Here is a 17,092-nt window from a genome sequence, read left to right as displayed (position 1 = left end):
GCCTCCAGAGCACCTCCTGAAACAGACTAACACCCCCAAAATATCCCTGGAGTATCCCCCCTAACCCCCCCAAAATATCTGCTTGTTATAAGAACGCAATTCTGTGAATCCTCCTCAAAAACACCCCCCAAAGCACCCCCAAAAACTCTTCCCAAAGGCAGGATGCTCATTGGCCATGACCCCGTTTCAGCGCCTCCTGGGGGGCGTTGGGGGGGACTCACTGGTCTGAGTGCCGGGGGGGACGCGGCTCCGGGCGTCCTGCCCCGTGTCCCCGGGAACCGGCGCTAATTGGCAGCGGAGCTGGAACGACGCCCGGACACGGCCTGGAAAACAAAACAAGCTTATTTGGGGGGGGTCAGCTTTGCAAAATGCCCCCTGAAAACTGAAAATAATGATTTAACGGGGCCCTAAACCCTGCGGGATTGTCCACGGAGAGAGTGGGGAGAGTGACCCCCACGCTCGAGCGTCTTCCTGCAACGGGGAAAACCTGGAAACGGGGGCTCGGAGAAGGGGGAAAAATCACAAATCGGGGTTTTTTTGCCCCAAATACATGTCAGCGCGAGGCCGGCGGGGAGGCCAGAGCACACAGGGCCCTATTGAAAGGGAAAGAACAAAACAAAAACCGGAGAAAAAGCAGAAAATAAATGAGGCGGGCGCCGGGCCAGGTCGGGAGCGCGACGGGACGTGCCCGGAGCGGGAGGCGCAGGAATCGGGGGGCGAAGGCGCCCGAGATGTGGGGAGCAGAGGCCGCCCCGGGGGGGCCCCGCGCTCGCCCCCGCCCGCTGCCGCTGGCCTGGCTCCTGGCGCTGCACGCAGGTGGGTCATTTGCCCAATTTGCCTCTCTTTTCCCCCATTTTCCCACCCTTTTCGGGGGGTAGCGAAGCAGAGGATGCTCTGGGAGGGGAGGGCTTGGGGGATGCTGCTTCCCACTCGGCGGAAGCGGGAAAATTGGGGGGAAATTGGGATTTAAAACTAGGAAAAAAACACTTTCCGACAGGGGGGATCCGGCCCTGACCCCCCCACGCTTTTCCCCCCCCATTTTTACTTATATTTTATCCTCAAACTACTCTCTTCCCCATCATTCAGCTTCCCCAATGACCCCGTTTCCCCCCCCATTTACTCCCGTCCTGCTGCACCCCCAGTTATGTCCGTCATATTTTTGCCCTAAATCCGCAATTTTTGGTGCTCGACGAACCCCAAACTGCCCCATTCTGGCTAAAACACCCACGACAATTTTGCACCGTTTTCCCCAAGTTTGACCCCAAAACCTGCCCCGTTTCCCTGGGGGTGCCAAGCGAATGCGTTCGCACATCACCGCCTTTGATTCGCACCCCAAAATACCCCCTGGGCACCCCAAAAATGCCACTGTGCTTTTTCCCCCAAAGAAACAGCGATTTACGCCCCAAATTTATCACCCGAAGCGGAGAAAAATATTACAATTGGGTTAAAAATGGGAAGAAAATGGTTAAAAAGCAGCAATTTGGGGGTGCACGGATGCGTTAAAGCCGCTTTTCCACCCCGTGGGTGGGTTTTCCCCTTGGGGGTCCCTTAAAATTTCGGGGGGGGGTGCTGTCAGGACCGAGCGGCGCCGGGAGGACGGACGGACGGACGCTGAATACCAATAGGTCCCATGACTTTTCGGGCTGTTTAAAGCCTTTTTCTTCCATTTCCCACTTCCCCCCCCTCTCTTTTCTTTTCAATATGAGGTTTGTTCGGTGTGTGCACCCGCCCCCATGATATAATTGGGGGGGGCTGGAGCATCCAAGGGGGTGCAAAATCCATTTTGGGGGGGGATACGTCCATTTTGCAACAGGTCGCGTCAACACGGCTGCAGCAAAGCTCCTGTTTCCCCCCTCCACGCACATTTTGGGGGGAACGTGGGTGTTTTTGCAGCGTGTTTGCACCCACCCAGCAACGGGAGGGCACCCAAACCCCAATGGATTTTTGGGGGTGACACATGCATTTGTTGCAAAGCATTGCACTGAACCTGCTGCAAGAACGTTCCCTCCCTTATGTAATTTTTGGGGTGACACATGCATTCTTGCAAACCACCGCATTGCCCCATGCACTTTTCAGGGCAATGCATCTTTGCAAAGGGTTGCATCAACCTGGCTGCAAGAGCACTCCCAAACCGCAATGCAATTTTTGGGGCGACACATACATTTGTGCAAAGCATTGCATTGAACCAGCTGCGTGTTCCCTCAGTGCAATTTTTGGGGTGACACATGCATTTATTGCAAACCCTTGCATTGAACCAGCTGCAAGAGCGTTCCCTCCCCTAATGCAGTTTTGGGGGCATTGCAAACATTCTTGCAAACCATCGCATCAACCTGGCTGCAAGAGCTCTCTCCCCCCCGGTGCAATTTGGGGGCGTTGCGTGCATTTTGCACAAGGTTGCAATAACCTGACTGCAAGGACACTCCCTCCCTGATGCAATTTTTGGGGGTGATACATGCATTCTTGCAAACCATCGCATTGCCCCATGCACTTTCCAGGGCAATGCATCTTTGCAAAGGGTTGCATCACCCTGGCTGCACAAGCTCTCCCCGATTCCAATGCAAGTTGCAGGATCACGCATGCATTTCTGCAAACCATTGCCTAACGTGGCTGCAAGGACACTCCCTCCCCCGATGCAATTTGGGGGTGACACGTGCACTTTTTGCAACACATTGCATTGACCCAGGTGCAGAAACTCAACCCCCCACACTTTTGGGGGTGACATGTGCATTTTGCAAAGCATTGCATCAACCTGGCTGCAGGAGCACTCTCACCCCCCATGCAATTTTTGGGGTGACACGTGCATTTGTTGCAAAGCATTGCACTGAACCAGCTGCAAGTGCGTTCCCTCAGTGCAATTTGGGGGTGACACATGCATTTTTTGCAACGCATTGCATTGAACCAGGTGCAGAAACTCAACCCCCTACATTTTTGGGGTGATATGTGCATTTTGCAAAGGGTTGCATCAACCTGGCTGCAAGAGCGCTCCATCCCCCAATGCAATTTTGAGGGCAATGCATGCGTTTTGCAAAGGGTTGCATCAACCTGCTTGATGGTTGCAGCTCTCCCACTCCTATGCAATTTTCGGGGTGACACATGCATTTTTTGGGGTGCATTCTTTGCACACCATCCCACTGACCCACGTGCACAAGCGCTTCCACCCCCCGCACTTTTCAGGGTGACGCATCTTTGCGAATGTTCACACAAACAAGGGTTATCCACCCCAGGCCCACCAAAGCATTTTGGGGGCGCTCACCCCAGCTCCGGGAGGGGCTTCCCCATGTTTCTCGGTGTCCCCACCGTCTGTCCCCCCACCCCAAGGTCTCCTGGCGGGGGTGAACATCACCAGCCCCACGCCGCTGGTGCGCGGCACGGCGGGGAAGGCGGCGCTGCTCTCGGTGCGCTACGCCAGCGCCAGCACCGACAAGCCGGTGGTCAAGTGGCAGCTGAAGCGGGACAAACCCGTCACCGTCGTCCAGTCCATCGGCACCGAGATCATCGGCAACTTGCGGCCCGATTACCGCGACCGCATCCGGGTGCTGGAGAACGGCTCACTGCTCATCAGCCCCCTGCAGCTGAGCGACGAAGGCGCGTACGAGGTGGAGGTGTCCATCACTGACGACACCTTCACCGGCGAGAAGACCATCAACCTCACCGTGGACAGTAAGCGCAAGAAGGGCATCCAGTGGAGGTTGGGTTCTCCATGGGACATCTTTTTGGGTGGCCTTTCTCCAACCGGGAGGTGGGTTTGGGGGTTCATGCAACCAAGCTACATCTCTGGTGGGGTTTTGATGTCCCCCTTCCTGTCCCTTGGGTCCGTCCGTCCCCCAAGACACAGCGTCACCCTGGTTGCTTGCCCACAGTCCCCATCTCGAAGCCGCAAGTGCTGGTGGCCTCCTCGACGGTGCTGGAGCTCAGCGAGTTCTTCACCCTCAACTGTTCGCATGAGAACGGCACCAAACCCACCTACACGTGGCTGAAGGACGGGCGACCGCTGAGCAACGACTCCCGCCTGCTCCTCTCCCCCGACCAGAAGATCCTCACCATCACCCGCGTCCTCATGGCCGACGACGACGTCTACAGCTGCCTGGTGGAGAACCCCATCAGCCACGGCCGCAGCGTCCCCGTGAAGCTCACCGTCTACCGTGAGCCACCCATCACCCCCTCCTGCGACCCCTTGTAGATGCTCCCACCTAAAATCTTTTGGGGGGTTGTCCCCCCTCATTCATCTCCCCCAGGCCGGAGCTCCCTCTACATCATCCTCTCCACGGGCGGCATCTTCCTCCTCGTCACCCTGGTGACAGTTTGTGCCTGCTGGAAACCCTCCAAGAAGTACGGCCAGGGGTGATATGGGAGCCAAAGGGGGTTCCTCTTCTCCTGTCCCATATTGTCCCATCCCGTCCTGTCCCATCTTATCTTCTCCCATCATTTCATCTTGTCCTGGACACCCAATCACACCACACTTCATCACATCCCGTCTTATCTTGTCTTGTCCTCTCTTGCCTCATCTCATAATCTCATCTCAATCTCAGCTCATCCTGCCCCATCTTGTCCCATTCCCATCCATCCGGTCTCATCTCATCCCATCCCATCCCCACCCCACCCCACCCCATCCTGCCTTCACCCATCTGTCCCATCCCATCTCATCTCATCCCACCTCCTCTTATCATCCCATCCCATCCCATCCCATCCCATCCCATCCCATCCCATCCCATCCCATCCCATCCCATCCCATCCCACATCATCTCACCTCATCTTGTCCCATCCCATCCCATCCCATCCCATCCCGTCACATCTTGTCACATCTTGCCACATCTCATCATGTTGCCTCATATAATCTCATCCCAACCCCTCCCATCTCATCCTGCCTTGACCCAACCATCTCATCCCATCCTGTCCCATCTTGTCCCATCCTGTTTCATCATCTCAACACATCTTTTCCCATCCCATCCCATCCCATCCCATCCCATCCCATCCCATCCCATCCCATCCCATCCCTTCCCACCTTGTCCAATCCCAATCCCAATCCCAACTCATCCTATCCAGTCTTGTCCTACCTCTTCATCTTATTTCACCCCATCCCATCCCATCCCATCCCATCCCCGCCCCACCGAGCCCTTCCCCAGCTGCCCCATGGGCCGTTCCCCATCCCGCGGTGCCGCTTCTGCCCCATCCACTGTCCCCTCCCCAGGGAGAAGCGACAAGCGGAGCTGCAACCAGCTTCCGACTACGCCGAGCAGGACGAGGAGCGCCTGAAGCACGACGGTGAGTGCCCAGCGCCGGCGCAGCGGCGCGTTGGGGAGCGCGCGGTGAGCAACACCTCGTCTCCCCACAGCCGAGGGCATCACACGCAGCGGCGACCACGAGCGGAAGAACCCGGTGGCCTTGTACATCCTCAAGGACAAGGTGAGTGGCCGGGAGCGCGCCGGCTCCGTGCCGCGGTGCCGGCTCTCGCACGCTCGTCTACCCTTGGCTTTTGGCAGGATTCGCCGGAGGCGGAGGAGGATTCGCCGGCTGAACCCCGCGGCGCGGTTGAACCGGGTTACACCAGCTCCCCGGTGCCAGCGGCCGGTCGCTCCCCGGGCCCCGTGGGGCGCGCGACTCGCCGCTACCATCGCTCGCCGGCGCGCTCGCCCGCCTCCACGCGGACGCACAGGTCGCCGCCGGGGTCGCCGGCGCGCTCCCGCGGTGCCCCGCGGCTGCTGCGGACTGCCGGCGTGCACGTCATCCGCGAGCAGGAGGAGGCCAACGCCGTGGAGATCAGCGCCTGAGCCGGGGACATGTGCGCGCTCGGGCGGTGGCGAGCGGGTGGGGACACGCACGGCCCCGCTGCTGCCTCCAGCCGGCGTTTTGCTGGGTGTAAAGTCACTAATTTGCTATTGATCCCACCCGGAGCTCCCCTCTTCCGTCCCCCGCCTGCCCGGGGCGTCGCTTTGGTGGCTTGCTGGCCGGGACAAGCGTGCAGGGAGCACGCGGAAAGCACACGCGTGTGCAGGGAGCACGCGGAAAGCACACACGTGTGCAGGGAGCACGCGGGACAGAGCGTGCATGCGGTGTGAGGGGAGAGCGTGCAAAAGGGCACGCACAGAGCAAGCAATAACACAGTGCACAGAGAGAGCACGTGAGAACGCACACACAGTGTGCAGAGCATGCACAGAGCGTGCGAGAGAGCACGCATGGAGCGTGCAGAGAGAGTGTGCAAGAGAGCATGCGCGGAGCACGCAGAGCTTGCATGCAGTGTGCAGAGAGGGCGTGCATGGAGTGTGCCAGAAGGATGCACAGAGCAAACAAGCATGCGGTGCACAGAGAGAGCACGCAAGAGCGCACGCACAGCGTGCAGAGCATGCACAGAGCGTGCAAGAGGGCACACACGGAGCGTGCAGAGTGTACAGAGGGAGCAGGCGCTGAGTTTGCAAGAAGGCACGTGCAGAGCGCGCAGGGAGAGCGTGCATGTGGTGCGCAGCGGGGTCACGTATGGAGCATGCAGAGCGTGCACACGGTGTGCAGAGCATGCACAGAGCGTGCAAGAGGGCACACGTGGAGCATGCAGAGAGAGTGAGCAGAGTGTGCAAGAGAGCATGCATGGAGTGTGCTAGAGGGCATGCACAGAGCATGCAGAGCGTGCATGCAGCGTGCAGAGAGGGCATGCATGGAGTTTGCAAGAGGGCATGCACAGAGCATGCAAAGAGAGTGTGCATGCAGTGTGCAGAGCAAGATGCATGGGGCATGCAGAGAAAGCATGCGTGCAGCACGCTGAGAGAGTGCGCACACAGCATGCAGAGACAGCATGCACGGAGCGTGCAAAAGGGCATGTACAGAGCGTGCAGAGAGCATGCACACAGTGTGTGGAGACAGCGTGCACGGAGCATGCGGACAGTGCACACGTCGGGTGCAAGGGCAGCGTGCACGGAGCACACGGGGTACGTACAGATCACGTCAGCGATTGCGTGCACAACGTGCAGAGAGAGTGGACGCAGCGTGTGCAGATGTGTCACACAGCGTGTGCAGAGAGAGTGGAGGGAGTGTGCATGGAGCTTGCAGGCAGAGCGTGCACCCGGTGTGCAAGGGCACGTGCACAGGGCATGCAGACATAGTGCAAGAGGGTGTGAATGAGTGTGTGCAGAGTGTGCAGTGAGAGCACGCATGCAGTGTGCAAAGAGGGTGCACGCACGGTGTGCAAGAGAGACTGTGTGTGCAGTGCTTGCCGAGGGTGTGCGCAGAGCACGCAGCAAGCGTGCAAAGGGTGTGAGAAGAGAGCATGCATGCAATATGCAGAGAGAGCGTGCATGGAGTGTGCAGCAAGCGCGCAAAGAGCATGAGGAGAGAGTGTGCACGCAGTGTTTGCAGAGAGTGTGCACAGAGCATGCAGCGAGTGTGCAAAGAGTGAGGAGAGAGCGTGCATGCAGCGTTTGCAGAGAGTGGGCATGGAGCACGCAGAGTGAGTGTTCACCGAGTGTGCAGCGAGCGTGCAAAGAGTGTGAGGAGAGTGCATGCATGCAATATGCAGAGAGAGCGTGCACAGAGCATGCAGCAAGCGTGCAAAGAGTGTGAGGAGAGAGCGTGCATGCAGCACTTGCAGAAAGTGGGCGTGGAGCACACACAGTGAGTGTTCATGGAGTGTGCAGCGAGCGTGCAAAGAGTGTGAGGAGAGGCATGCAGGGGCATGCATGGAGCATGCCAAGAGAGCATGCAGTGAGCATGCAAAGCACGTGCAAAGGAAGTGTGCATGCAGCACTTGCAGCAAGTGTGCGTGGAGCACGCGGAAGCTGCATGCATGGAACAGGTGAAAAGAGCTTGCACCAAGTGTGCAACCACGACACGGAGCGTGCACAAGCGCGCGGGGGCCGTGCCGAGCGAGGACCCCGCGCCCCGTGTGTGCACGGCCCCCCGCCGCTGCTCCCCCTCCCCGCGCCTGGATTTTCTGTGAAAATCCCCCGTTTTGGGGCACGCGCCACCGCCCCCCTCCCAGGTCTTCCCGGGAAACAGGTTTAGGGTGCAAACCTGGTCCCGGGGCACCCTGGGGTGCTGGGGCGCTACTAACCAATAAACTAAACTACTGCCCAGCCCGCGGTGGCACCCAGGGGTGACTTTGTGGGACAGGGTGACAACCCCGGGGTGCAGGGGGGACACACAAGGGGTGGGTGGTGGCTGAGGACGGGTGGGCTCGACGCACCTGCTGACACATGAATTTAAGCTTGCGAGAACCTGGAGTGTTCACTCTGGTCCCTACTGATGGCCCCAGCTAAGAGCTCATTTCTTCCTCTGAGTGTAGAGGGGGTGGGACGGGGTGGAATTTCTTCTGATTAATTAAATTCATTAATCACCGGTGTCCCCAAAGTAACAAATTTAAGCTTGCAGAGCTTGGGAGAACCTGGACCGTTCACTCTTGTCCCTACTGACGGTTCCGCTCAAAAGCTCGTTTCTTGACTTTTCTTCCTCTGAATACAGGGGGGGAATTTCTTCTGACTAATTAAATTCATTAACCACCGGTGTCCCCAGACTGCGGGTGCTGCTGGTGCCACTGGGCGCTCCCACTGCCACAGCCCAGCTGAGCTGTTTGTCCGTCCGTCCGTCCCCTCCCGCCGCCCCGTCACTTCCCGGCCCCCGCGTCCGGCTATTGTCCCCCCCTATCCGGAGTGGGATCCGGCCCCGGTGCCGCCGGGGGTGACGGGGATTTGGGGGGACAGGGATGGGCATGGCGGGCGGCTGGGCGGCGGCGCTGGCCCTGGGGCTCTGCCTGGCCGGGCTGCACCGGGGAGGTGAGTGCGGCCCCGGGGGGCGCAGAACTCCCCCAATTCCCCCGATATTCCCCCAAAATCTGCCCCAGCTGGGCTGAGCCCGCACTCAGCGCACCCATCGGCCTCTGTGTCACCCACAGGCTGCCACTTCCCCGAGACACCCCAACCTGCAGCGGGTAAGGACAGGATGTGGGTGGGGGGCCCCAAAAAATCCACCGTCCCCCCCCAACCCACGGCGTCCCCTCCGGCCGCAGCGCTGCGGGACAATTTCCGCCTGCAGCCGGGGGACTTGGTGGCCACGGCGGGACAAGCCCTGGAGCTGGATTGCGTCCCCCCCTCCGGGCACCCCGAGCCCCGTGTCACCTGGAAGAAGGACGGGGTGACCCTGGACGTGAGCGGCGGGCGGTACGTGGTGACCGAGGGGAAGCTGCGGGTGACGCCGGCGCGGCGCAGCGACTCCGGGCTCTACGTCTGCGTGGCAGCCAACGCGGCGGGCGAGAGGGAGAGCCGGGGCGCCCGCGTCGCTGTCCTGGGTAAGCCAAGCGTCACCCACGGGTGGGGGACACCTTGTGTGGCCTCGGTGGCACCTCCTCCATGTCACCCCACAGAGAAGCCGACCATCGTGCGGCGCCCGAGTGACGTGGTGGCAGCGGCCGGCGACACGGTGGAGCTGGGCTGCGACGCGCAAGGGGACCCAGCGCCACGGGTGCAGTGGCACAAGGAGCGCGGGGACCTCCCATGGGGCAGGTGGGTGGTGGCAGGGTGGGGGTGTCACCTCCCCGGGGTGGGGACGGGGGACCATGAGCTGGTGATGCCCGCAGGCACGAGGTGGACCAGAAGCACACGTTGCGCCTCTTCGCGGTGACGCTGGCCGACGGCGGCACCTACGTGTGCACGGCACAGAGCCAGCTGGGCAGCGCCGCCGCCACCGCCCGCCTGCGCGTGGAGGGTCAGTGAGGGGACATCCGCGGCCACCACTGTCACCCGGGGTCATCTAGGGGGCCATGTGAGGGGATCTAAATGGGGCCATCTTGTGGGGGTCATCCAAGGAGTTCATCCAAGGGGGTTCCAACCAAGGAGGTTATCCAAGGGGTGTCCAAGGGAGGTCAAACCAAGGGACATCCAACCAAGAGGGGTCCATCCAAGGAGGTCACGAAAAGGGAGAACCATCCAAGGGAGGTTCAGCCCAGGAGGTCATCCAAGGGGTGTCCAAACAAGAGAGGTCCAGCCAAGGGAGGTCATCCAAAGAGATCATCCGTGGAGGTCCAAGGGAGGTCCAACCAAGGAAGTTCCATCCAAGAAAGGTCCATCCAAGAAGGTCACCCAAGGGAGGTCCAACCAAGGAGGTTATCCAAGGGGTATCCAAGGGGTGTTCAAGGGATGTCCAACCAAAGGAGGTTCATCCAAGGGAGGTCCATCCAAGAGGGTCGCCCAAGGGGTGGTCCAACCAAGAGGTCCATCCAGGGAGGTCATCCAAGGGAGGTCCAAGGGAGGCCCAGCAAGTGAGGTCTAGCCATGGGGGCCCATCGAAGAGAAGTCCATCCAAAGATGTCACCCAAGGGGAGATCCATCTAAGAGAGGTTCAGGCAAGGAGGTCATCCAAGGGGTGTCCAAGGGATGTGCAACCAAGGGAGGTCTGTCCGAGGGAGGTCCAAACAAGAGAGGTCCAACCAAAGAGGTCATCCAAGGGGTGTGCAAGGGAAGGTCCAACCAAGACAGGTCCATCCAAGAGGGGTCCATCCAAAGGGGTCATTCAAGGAAAGTCCATCCATGGGGGGCCATCCAAGGGAGGTCCATCCAAGGAGGTCATCTAAGGGGGGTACATCCAAGTGGTCCATCTGAGTGGGTCCATCCAGGGAGATATCAGGGTCTCCAGGGATGGGTATCTGAGGTGGGTTCTGGGCAGGTGCCCAGGGACCTTCCTCCTGCTGTCACCCTCCCTTTGCCCCACAGAGCGGCCACCACCCGGCCGACGGGACGCTGCCCCACGAGACCTCCTGGCTGTGCGGCTCCACCTGGACAACGGCACCACGCTGCCCGCCGCCGCCGTCCGCCTCCGCTGGCAGGTTGTCCCCGCCGGAAGGGTGGGATGTGACATGGGGATGAGGCTGGAGCTCCACCCCCGTGTCCCATCCCATCTGGTAACCCTTCCCATCATCTCCAGATGCTGGTGCCAGCACCGGCTCCAGAGGGTTATGTGGTGCTGTACCGCTGCCTACACCCAACCATCACCCCCTGGTTCCAGCAGGACGTGGGGAGGGAGCTCAGTGCCACCATCCCCACCCTCCGTAGGGGACACAAGTATGAGTTCAAGGTCAGACCCTACTCAGGTGGGACCCAGGGCTTGGACAGCAACACCAGGCACCTCTGGATACCTGAAGAAGGTGTGTTGGGAATGAGGGATGGATGGGTAGGTGGGGTCGGTTGGGGGTCCCAGGTGTTTCAGTGTGGTTGTCCCGGCAGTGCCGAGCGCGGCACCCCAGCGCGTCACTGTGGGCCAGGCAGAGACGGGGAACGGCACCGTGGTCGTGAGCTGGGAGCCACCTCCTGGTGAGACCCACAACGGCATCATCCAGGGCTACCAGGTTTGGGATGGTGGGGATGAGGATGCTCTGGCCAAGAGGGATCCAGCCAAGGTGGGGCCAACCAAAGTGGACATCCATCCCAGGAGATCCATCTAAGGGGGGAATCCACCCAGGGGGATCCATCCAAGGGGTCAGTCTAAGGAAGCGGGTCATCCAAATGGATCTAACCCAAGGAGATCTATCCAAGGGGGTCATCCAAGAGGGATCCATCAATGGGGGTCCATCAAGAGGATTCATCTAAGAGGACCCATCCAAGGGAGGTCAATTATGTTGGGATTCATCAATGTGGGTCTATCAAGGGGATCCATCTAAGGGGGGCCGTCAATGAGGGTCCATCCCAGGGGTGTTGATCCAAATGGGTCCATCCATCCAAGAGGGATCCATCAATGAGGGTCAGTCAGGGGACTCATCTAAGGGGTCCATCCAAGGGGGTCAATCCTGTTGGGATCCACCAACGAGGGTCCATCAAGAGGACTCACCTGGGGGTTTCCATCTTCTCGGTGCCCCCAGGTCTGGTCGGTGGGGGAGGGCTGGCAGCGCCCCACCAACAGGACTGTGGACGGAGGCACCCACCGCCTGGAGACCCTTCCCACAACCCCTGGGGCCCAATTCTGCGTCCGGGTGGCAGCATTCAACGGCGCGGGGCTGGGTGTCCCCAGCAATGCCACCTGCAGTGTCCTCGGTAGGGCACAGGGGACAAGGTGGGGTGCAGCGGGGCTGAGGTGGTGGCACAGGGGTGACGCTGGTGGCACCTTGCAGGGGTGACGGCGGGGAGCACCGGAGTGGTCCGGGTGCTGCGGCAGCCTGTTGTCATCGCGGCCACCGGCTCATTGCTCTGGGTGGCCTTGCTCGCCATCCTCCTCCTCCTGTGCCAGCGCCGGGCCAGCCGGGACGCCGCAGCTCACCGCAGGTCAGCGCCGGGGCAGGGGGGGACACAGGGGGTGTCACAGGGGTGGGACACCCTGATGACACCTCTGGCCCCGCAGGCTGGTGGCTGGTGACTCGCCGTGGCTCAGTGGCCCCTGGAAACCTGGATGTGCCCCCCCCAACCTCAGCAGCAGCAGCAGCCTCAGCAGCCGCCTCCTGGACCCCCACCCCTCCAGTGAGACCCTTGAGGGGCTGGGACTCCCCCAAGTCATAGAACTCCCCCCTCAATGCCATGGGACCCTCTCAGAGACATGGGATCCCCCCCAGTGCCATGGGACCCCCTCCCAGTGACCCCCACCCCTCCAATGAGCCCCTGGGGAGCTGGGACCCCCCCAAAGCCATAAGACCCCCCACCAAGTGCTGTGGGATCCCCCCAGAGTTATGGAACCCCCTCAGAATCATGGGACCTCCGGCCAGATCCATGGTACCCCCACCCAGTGCCATAGGAACCCCCCCAGTGCCATGGGACCACCCCCAGTGACCCCCACCCCTCCAATGAGCCCCTGGAGGGCTGGGACCCCCCCAGAACCATAAGACCCCCATTAAGTGCTGTGGAACTCCCCTAGAGCCATGGGACCCCCCCACCCAGTGCCACAGGACCCCCACCAGCTCCATGGGACCCCCACCCCTCCAGTGAGCCCCTTGGGGGTTGGGACCCACCCCCAGAGCCATGGGACCCCCATCAAGTGCTGTGGAACCCCCCCAGAGCTATGAGACACCCTCAGAACCATGGGACCCCCACCCAGTGCCATGGGAGGCCCCCCAGAGTCATGGAAACCCCTCCACAGCCATGGGACCCCCCCCCACAAATCCATGGGACCCTCCCCAGAGCCATAGGACCCCTCTCAGAGTCAGGGAACCCCCCCAGTGCTGTGGGATCCCCCCCTAGATCCATGTGACCCCCTACCAACGCCATGGCCCCCCCTCCCCCCCAAGCCATGGGACCCCCTCGGGTGCCCCCATTGTTGTGAGACCTTCTCTACAGGTGTCAGGGCCCTGGGGAATGAAGGGGACAAGGGACACTCAGGTCAGCACCCATGGGTGCCCCCTCTCGCCCCTCCAGCCCTGTCCCTGGAGCCGCCGAGCATCGGGCCCCCCACACCCCCAATCCGGGGGGGGAACCTGCCACCCCCTGGGGACACAGGGGGACATCCCGGGGTGCGCACGACCCCCAGCACCCCCAGCCCCGCACCCTGGGAATGCATCTGCAAGCCAGGTGGGTCTGGGGGACATGAGGGGACATGGAGGAGTCACAGGGGACATGGAGGGAACACAGGAGGTGGCTCATGGCTCTGTGTCCCCCACCATGCAGAGCTGCACCAAGTGCACAGCACCCCGCTACTCACCAGTGGCCATGTCCCTGTCACCGGCAGCGGAGGTGAGTGGGGGACAGATTTGGGGCTGGTGACTGGGTGGCCTCAGAGAAGGGGACACAATGGTGACACCGCCACCGCCGTGGTGGCCGGAGGGGACCCGCGGCAGCTGCCAGTCTTCAGCTCCCCAAAACCACGGAGGGGCAGCGCCTCGCTGGCCTCTGGTGTCACCGGGTCACTGGTGACACCCCCAGCGCCACCTCAAGCTTGGCACCCACCGGTGACACGGTGAGTCTGGGTGTCCCCACCCTGGGGACACGGATGGGTTCCCCCACCTTGATAGAACTAGAAAAGCCAGCGTGTCCCCTCCACCCACAGGTGTGCGGCCACCGTGTGCCACAGGGACATGTCCCCCATGACCAGGTGCCCCAAGGATGTGTCCCCTGCCACCAGGAGCCCCAGGGACATGTCCCCAGTCACCAGGTATCCCAAGGATGTGTCCTCGGTCACTGGGATCTCCAGAGAGACATCCCCGGTCACCAGGAACCCCAAGGACATGTCCCCAGTCACTGGGATCCCCAGGGACATGTCCCCGGTCACCAGGAACCCCAAGGACATGTCCCCAGTCACTGGGATCCCCAGGGACATGTCCCCGGTCACCAGGTGCCCCAAAGATGTGTCCTTGGTCACTGGCATCCCCAGGGACATGTCCCCAACTACCAAGAGACCCAAGGACGTGTCCTCAGTCACCAGGATCCCCAGGGACACGTCTCCAGCCACTCAGCGCCCCAGGGACATGTCCCCAGTCACTGAGAGCACCAGGAATGTGTCACCTGTCACCAGGCACCCAAGGGACAAGTCCCTGGTCACTGAGCATCCCAAGGACACGTTCCTGGCCACCAGGCACCCCAAGGAGCCACCATCAGCCACCAGGCACCAGAGGGACACGACCTCGGCCACCAGGCACCCCGAGGAGATGTCCCAGGTCCCTGGCCACTGCAGGGACAATTTCCTGGGGAGCAGGTACCCCAGGGACATGTCCCCAGCCACCAGGAACCACAGGGACCCATCACCAGTGACCAAGCACCAGAGGGACATGTCCCCAGCCACCAGGAACCACAGGGACCCATCACCAGTGGCCAAGCACCAGAGGAACATGTCCCCAGCCAGTGGGAACCCAAGGGACATGTCCCCAGTCACCAGGCTCCCCAAGGAGAAGTCCCCAGCCACCAGACACCGCAGTGACACATTCCTGGCCACCAGGTACTCAAACATGTCCTTGGCCACCGACTGCCCCAGGGACCCATCACCAGTTACCAGGCACTCACGGTACACATTTCTGGCCACCAGGTACCCAAAGGACAAGCCACCGTCCACTGTGAAGGACACGTCCCCAGACACCAGGCACCCCAGGGACATGTCCCCAGTCACTGGTCACCGGAGGGAAACATTCTTGGCCAACAGGTACCCCAAGCGCGTGTCCATGGTCACCAGGTACCCCAAGGACACCAGAGCTGTGTCCCTGGACAACAGCTGCCCCTTGGACCGCATCACTGGTGACCAAAAGCCCCAAGAGACGTGTTCCTCATCACCAGGTACGCAAGGGACATGTCACCAGCCACCAGGCCTCCCAAGGACACATCTCCAGCCACCGGGCACCCTCAGGAGATGTCACCAGTCACTGGTCACCGGAGGGACATGTTCTTGGCCAACAGGTACCCCAAAGACAGGTCCCTGGTCACCAGGTACCGCAGAGACGTATCACTGGTGACCAGGGACCGAAAGGACATGTTCCTGGCCACCAGGTATTCCAAAGACATGTCCCCACCCACCGAGCACCCAAGGGACATGTCCCCTGTCACCGGGCGCCTCTCACCAGCGCTCAGCGATGGTGTCCTCACACCGCAGCAGGTGGCCGAGGACCTGGAGATGGACCAGGACACCACCTGCCCCAGGTGACCAGGACACCACCTGCCCCTGGGACACTCCCACACTGGTAGTGTCCCCCGGTGCCAGCTCTGTCCACACTGTGTCCCCTGCAGCCCCCTGGTGCCCACCACGCCGCGGTCCTTCTCACCGCTGCACACCTATGGCTACATCTACGGGCCACCAGCCTCCGAGCTGGGTGAGGAGGATGAGGAGGACGAGGAGGAAGAGGAAGAGCGGCCAGTGACGCGGGGTTCGCCAGGGGGGTCCCTGCTGAACGGGTGGGGGTCGGTGTCCGAGGACAACTTTGCCAGCGCCCGCTGCAGCCTGGTGAGCTCCTGCGACGGCTCCTTCCTCCTGGACGCCAGCTTCGCCCGCGCCCTGGCCGTGGCCGTCGATGGCCTCGGCTTTGGCCTCGGGGACATCGATGGTGGTTACAGGGGTGAGCCACGTGTCCCCAGACCCCAAACATCGTCACCTCCCACTGGGATGTGGCCCCATCGTGACACCGTGGTGATGCCACCAACTCCCGGCAGGTCCCTCACCACCACCATCACCGTCACCCTTGGAAAGAGTCTTCTCACCTAGCGTCCCCATCCCCACCTGGGAGTGGGGGACAGCGCTGGGGGTCCCGCGGCACGGTGAGCCCTGACGCAGAGGTGACGGGCGCTGGGGGTGTCACCCATTGCGGGGCACTGGAAAATGTCCCCTTTCCTTCCCAGGTGGACACGGGAGTGGCAGCCCCTGGGCCAGGGCAGGTGGAGAGCAGGGGACAGAAGGGACAGGAGCATGGATGTCCCCAAGGGGGAGGACGCGACAAGGCCACAGTTGCCTCAGCTCAGCTAAAATGCAGTTTTATTAAGTGGTTGCCCAAAAAGGGGCTTTCTGCTCGAAAAGGCCACCCATGGAGGGTGGGTGGCACCAGGATGGATGTTGTCCCCAAGTGTCCTCAGCCCTCCCCAGAGTCCACCTCCTCCCAAGTGTCCTCACCCTCGTCAGGTGTCCCCGTCCTTCCTCAACATCCCCCAACCATCCGTTATCCACCCAAAGTGTCCTTGTCCATTGTCCCCATCACTGTCCTCATCCCCACTGACCATTCTCATTTCTTTTGTCCCCATCCTTCCCAACCATCCACGTCCTTCCTCAGTGTCCTTGTCCCACCTCGACCACCCTTGGCCCCCTCAAGTGTCCTCATCCCTCCCAAGCCACCTTGTCCTTCCCTAATGTCATTGTTTCCCCTTTGAGCGTCTTCGTCCCTCCTGAGCATCCTTGTCCCCAGGGTCCTCATCCCTCTTGAGCATCCTCCTCCCCCCAGTTGTCCTTGTCCCCAGGGTCCTCATCCCTCCTGAGCATCCTTGTCCCTCCCCAGCGTCCTCATCCCTCCCAGCTGTCCTTGTGCCCAGGTTCTTCATCACTCTGTAAGCATCCTTGTCTATCCTGACTGTCCTTGTCCCCCCCGCAAGCACCCGTGTCCCCGCCTCGTGCTGTCACCCACGAGGCGTTGGCTCCATGTCACCCTATTTCCATGGTGTCACTCAGAAATTAAAGAGCATCCCCCCCGTCCCCACCGTGTCCCCATCCCTATGTCCCCAACCACGCCACTGAC

The 17,092-nt window shown here is 61.2% G+C and overlaps 2 protein-coding genes across 4 annotated transcripts; both read left to right on the top strand.

The window, feature by feature from the left end:
- Window positions 1-716: 716 nt before the first annotated feature.
- Window positions 717-5,768, top strand: HEPACAM (hepatic and glial cell adhesion molecule; the record flags this gene model as incomplete). Its single annotated transcript, XM_082070387.1, has 7 exons — window positions 717-816; window positions 3,319-3,660; window positions 3,861-4,142; window positions 4,236-4,329; window positions 5,189-5,262; window positions 5,333-5,403; window positions 5,481-5,768. The coding sequence occupies exons 1-7, from the start codon at window positions 732-734 to the stop codon at window positions 5,766-5,768; spliced, it is 1,236 nt and encodes a 411-aa protein (XP_081926513.1). The 5' UTR covers window positions 717-731.
- Window positions 5,769-8,687: 2,919 nt separating this feature from the next.
- ROBO4 (roundabout guidance receptor 4) lies at window positions 8,688-17,044 on the top strand. Of its 3 annotated transcripts, XM_082070349.1 has the most exons (20): window positions 8,688-8,756; window positions 8,876-8,911; window positions 8,990-9,268; window positions 9,344-9,482; window positions 9,557-9,684; window positions 10,689-10,801; window positions 10,900-11,119; window positions 11,199-11,320; window positions 11,831-12,002; window positions 12,080-12,230; window positions 12,307-12,422; window positions 13,311-13,463; window positions 13,560-13,848; window positions 13,939-14,823; window positions 14,911-15,024; window positions 15,156-15,275; window positions 15,366-15,515; window positions 15,603-15,928; window positions 16,023-16,127; window positions 16,209-17,044. In XM_082070349.1, exons 1-20 carry the CDS (start codon window positions 8,693-8,695, stop codon window positions 16,346-16,348), a joined length of 3,822 nt encoding a protein of 1,273 aa, XP_081926475.1. In that variant the 5' UTR covers window positions 8,688-8,692; the 3' UTR covers window positions 16,349-17,044. The 3 variants fall into 3 exon arrangements, with proteins under 3 accessions (XP_081926475.1, XP_081926474.1, XP_081926476.1); XM_082070348.1 differs by having other exon boundaries at window positions 8,876-9,268; XM_082070350.1 differs by lacking the exons at window positions 11,199-11,320; window positions 11,831-12,002 and having other exon boundaries at window positions 8,876-9,268.
- The last annotated feature ends 48 nt before the right edge of the window (window positions 17,045-17,092 follow it).

This window comes from Streptopelia decaocto, assembly GCF_964273445.1.
Source record: "Streptopelia decaocto genome assembly, chromosome: 21".
In the NCBI taxonomy this organism is placed as follows: domain Eukaryota; kingdom Metazoa; phylum Chordata; class Aves; order Columbiformes; family Columbidae; genus Streptopelia; species Streptopelia decaocto.
This window is presented reverse-complemented; position numbering and strand designations above follow the sequence as displayed.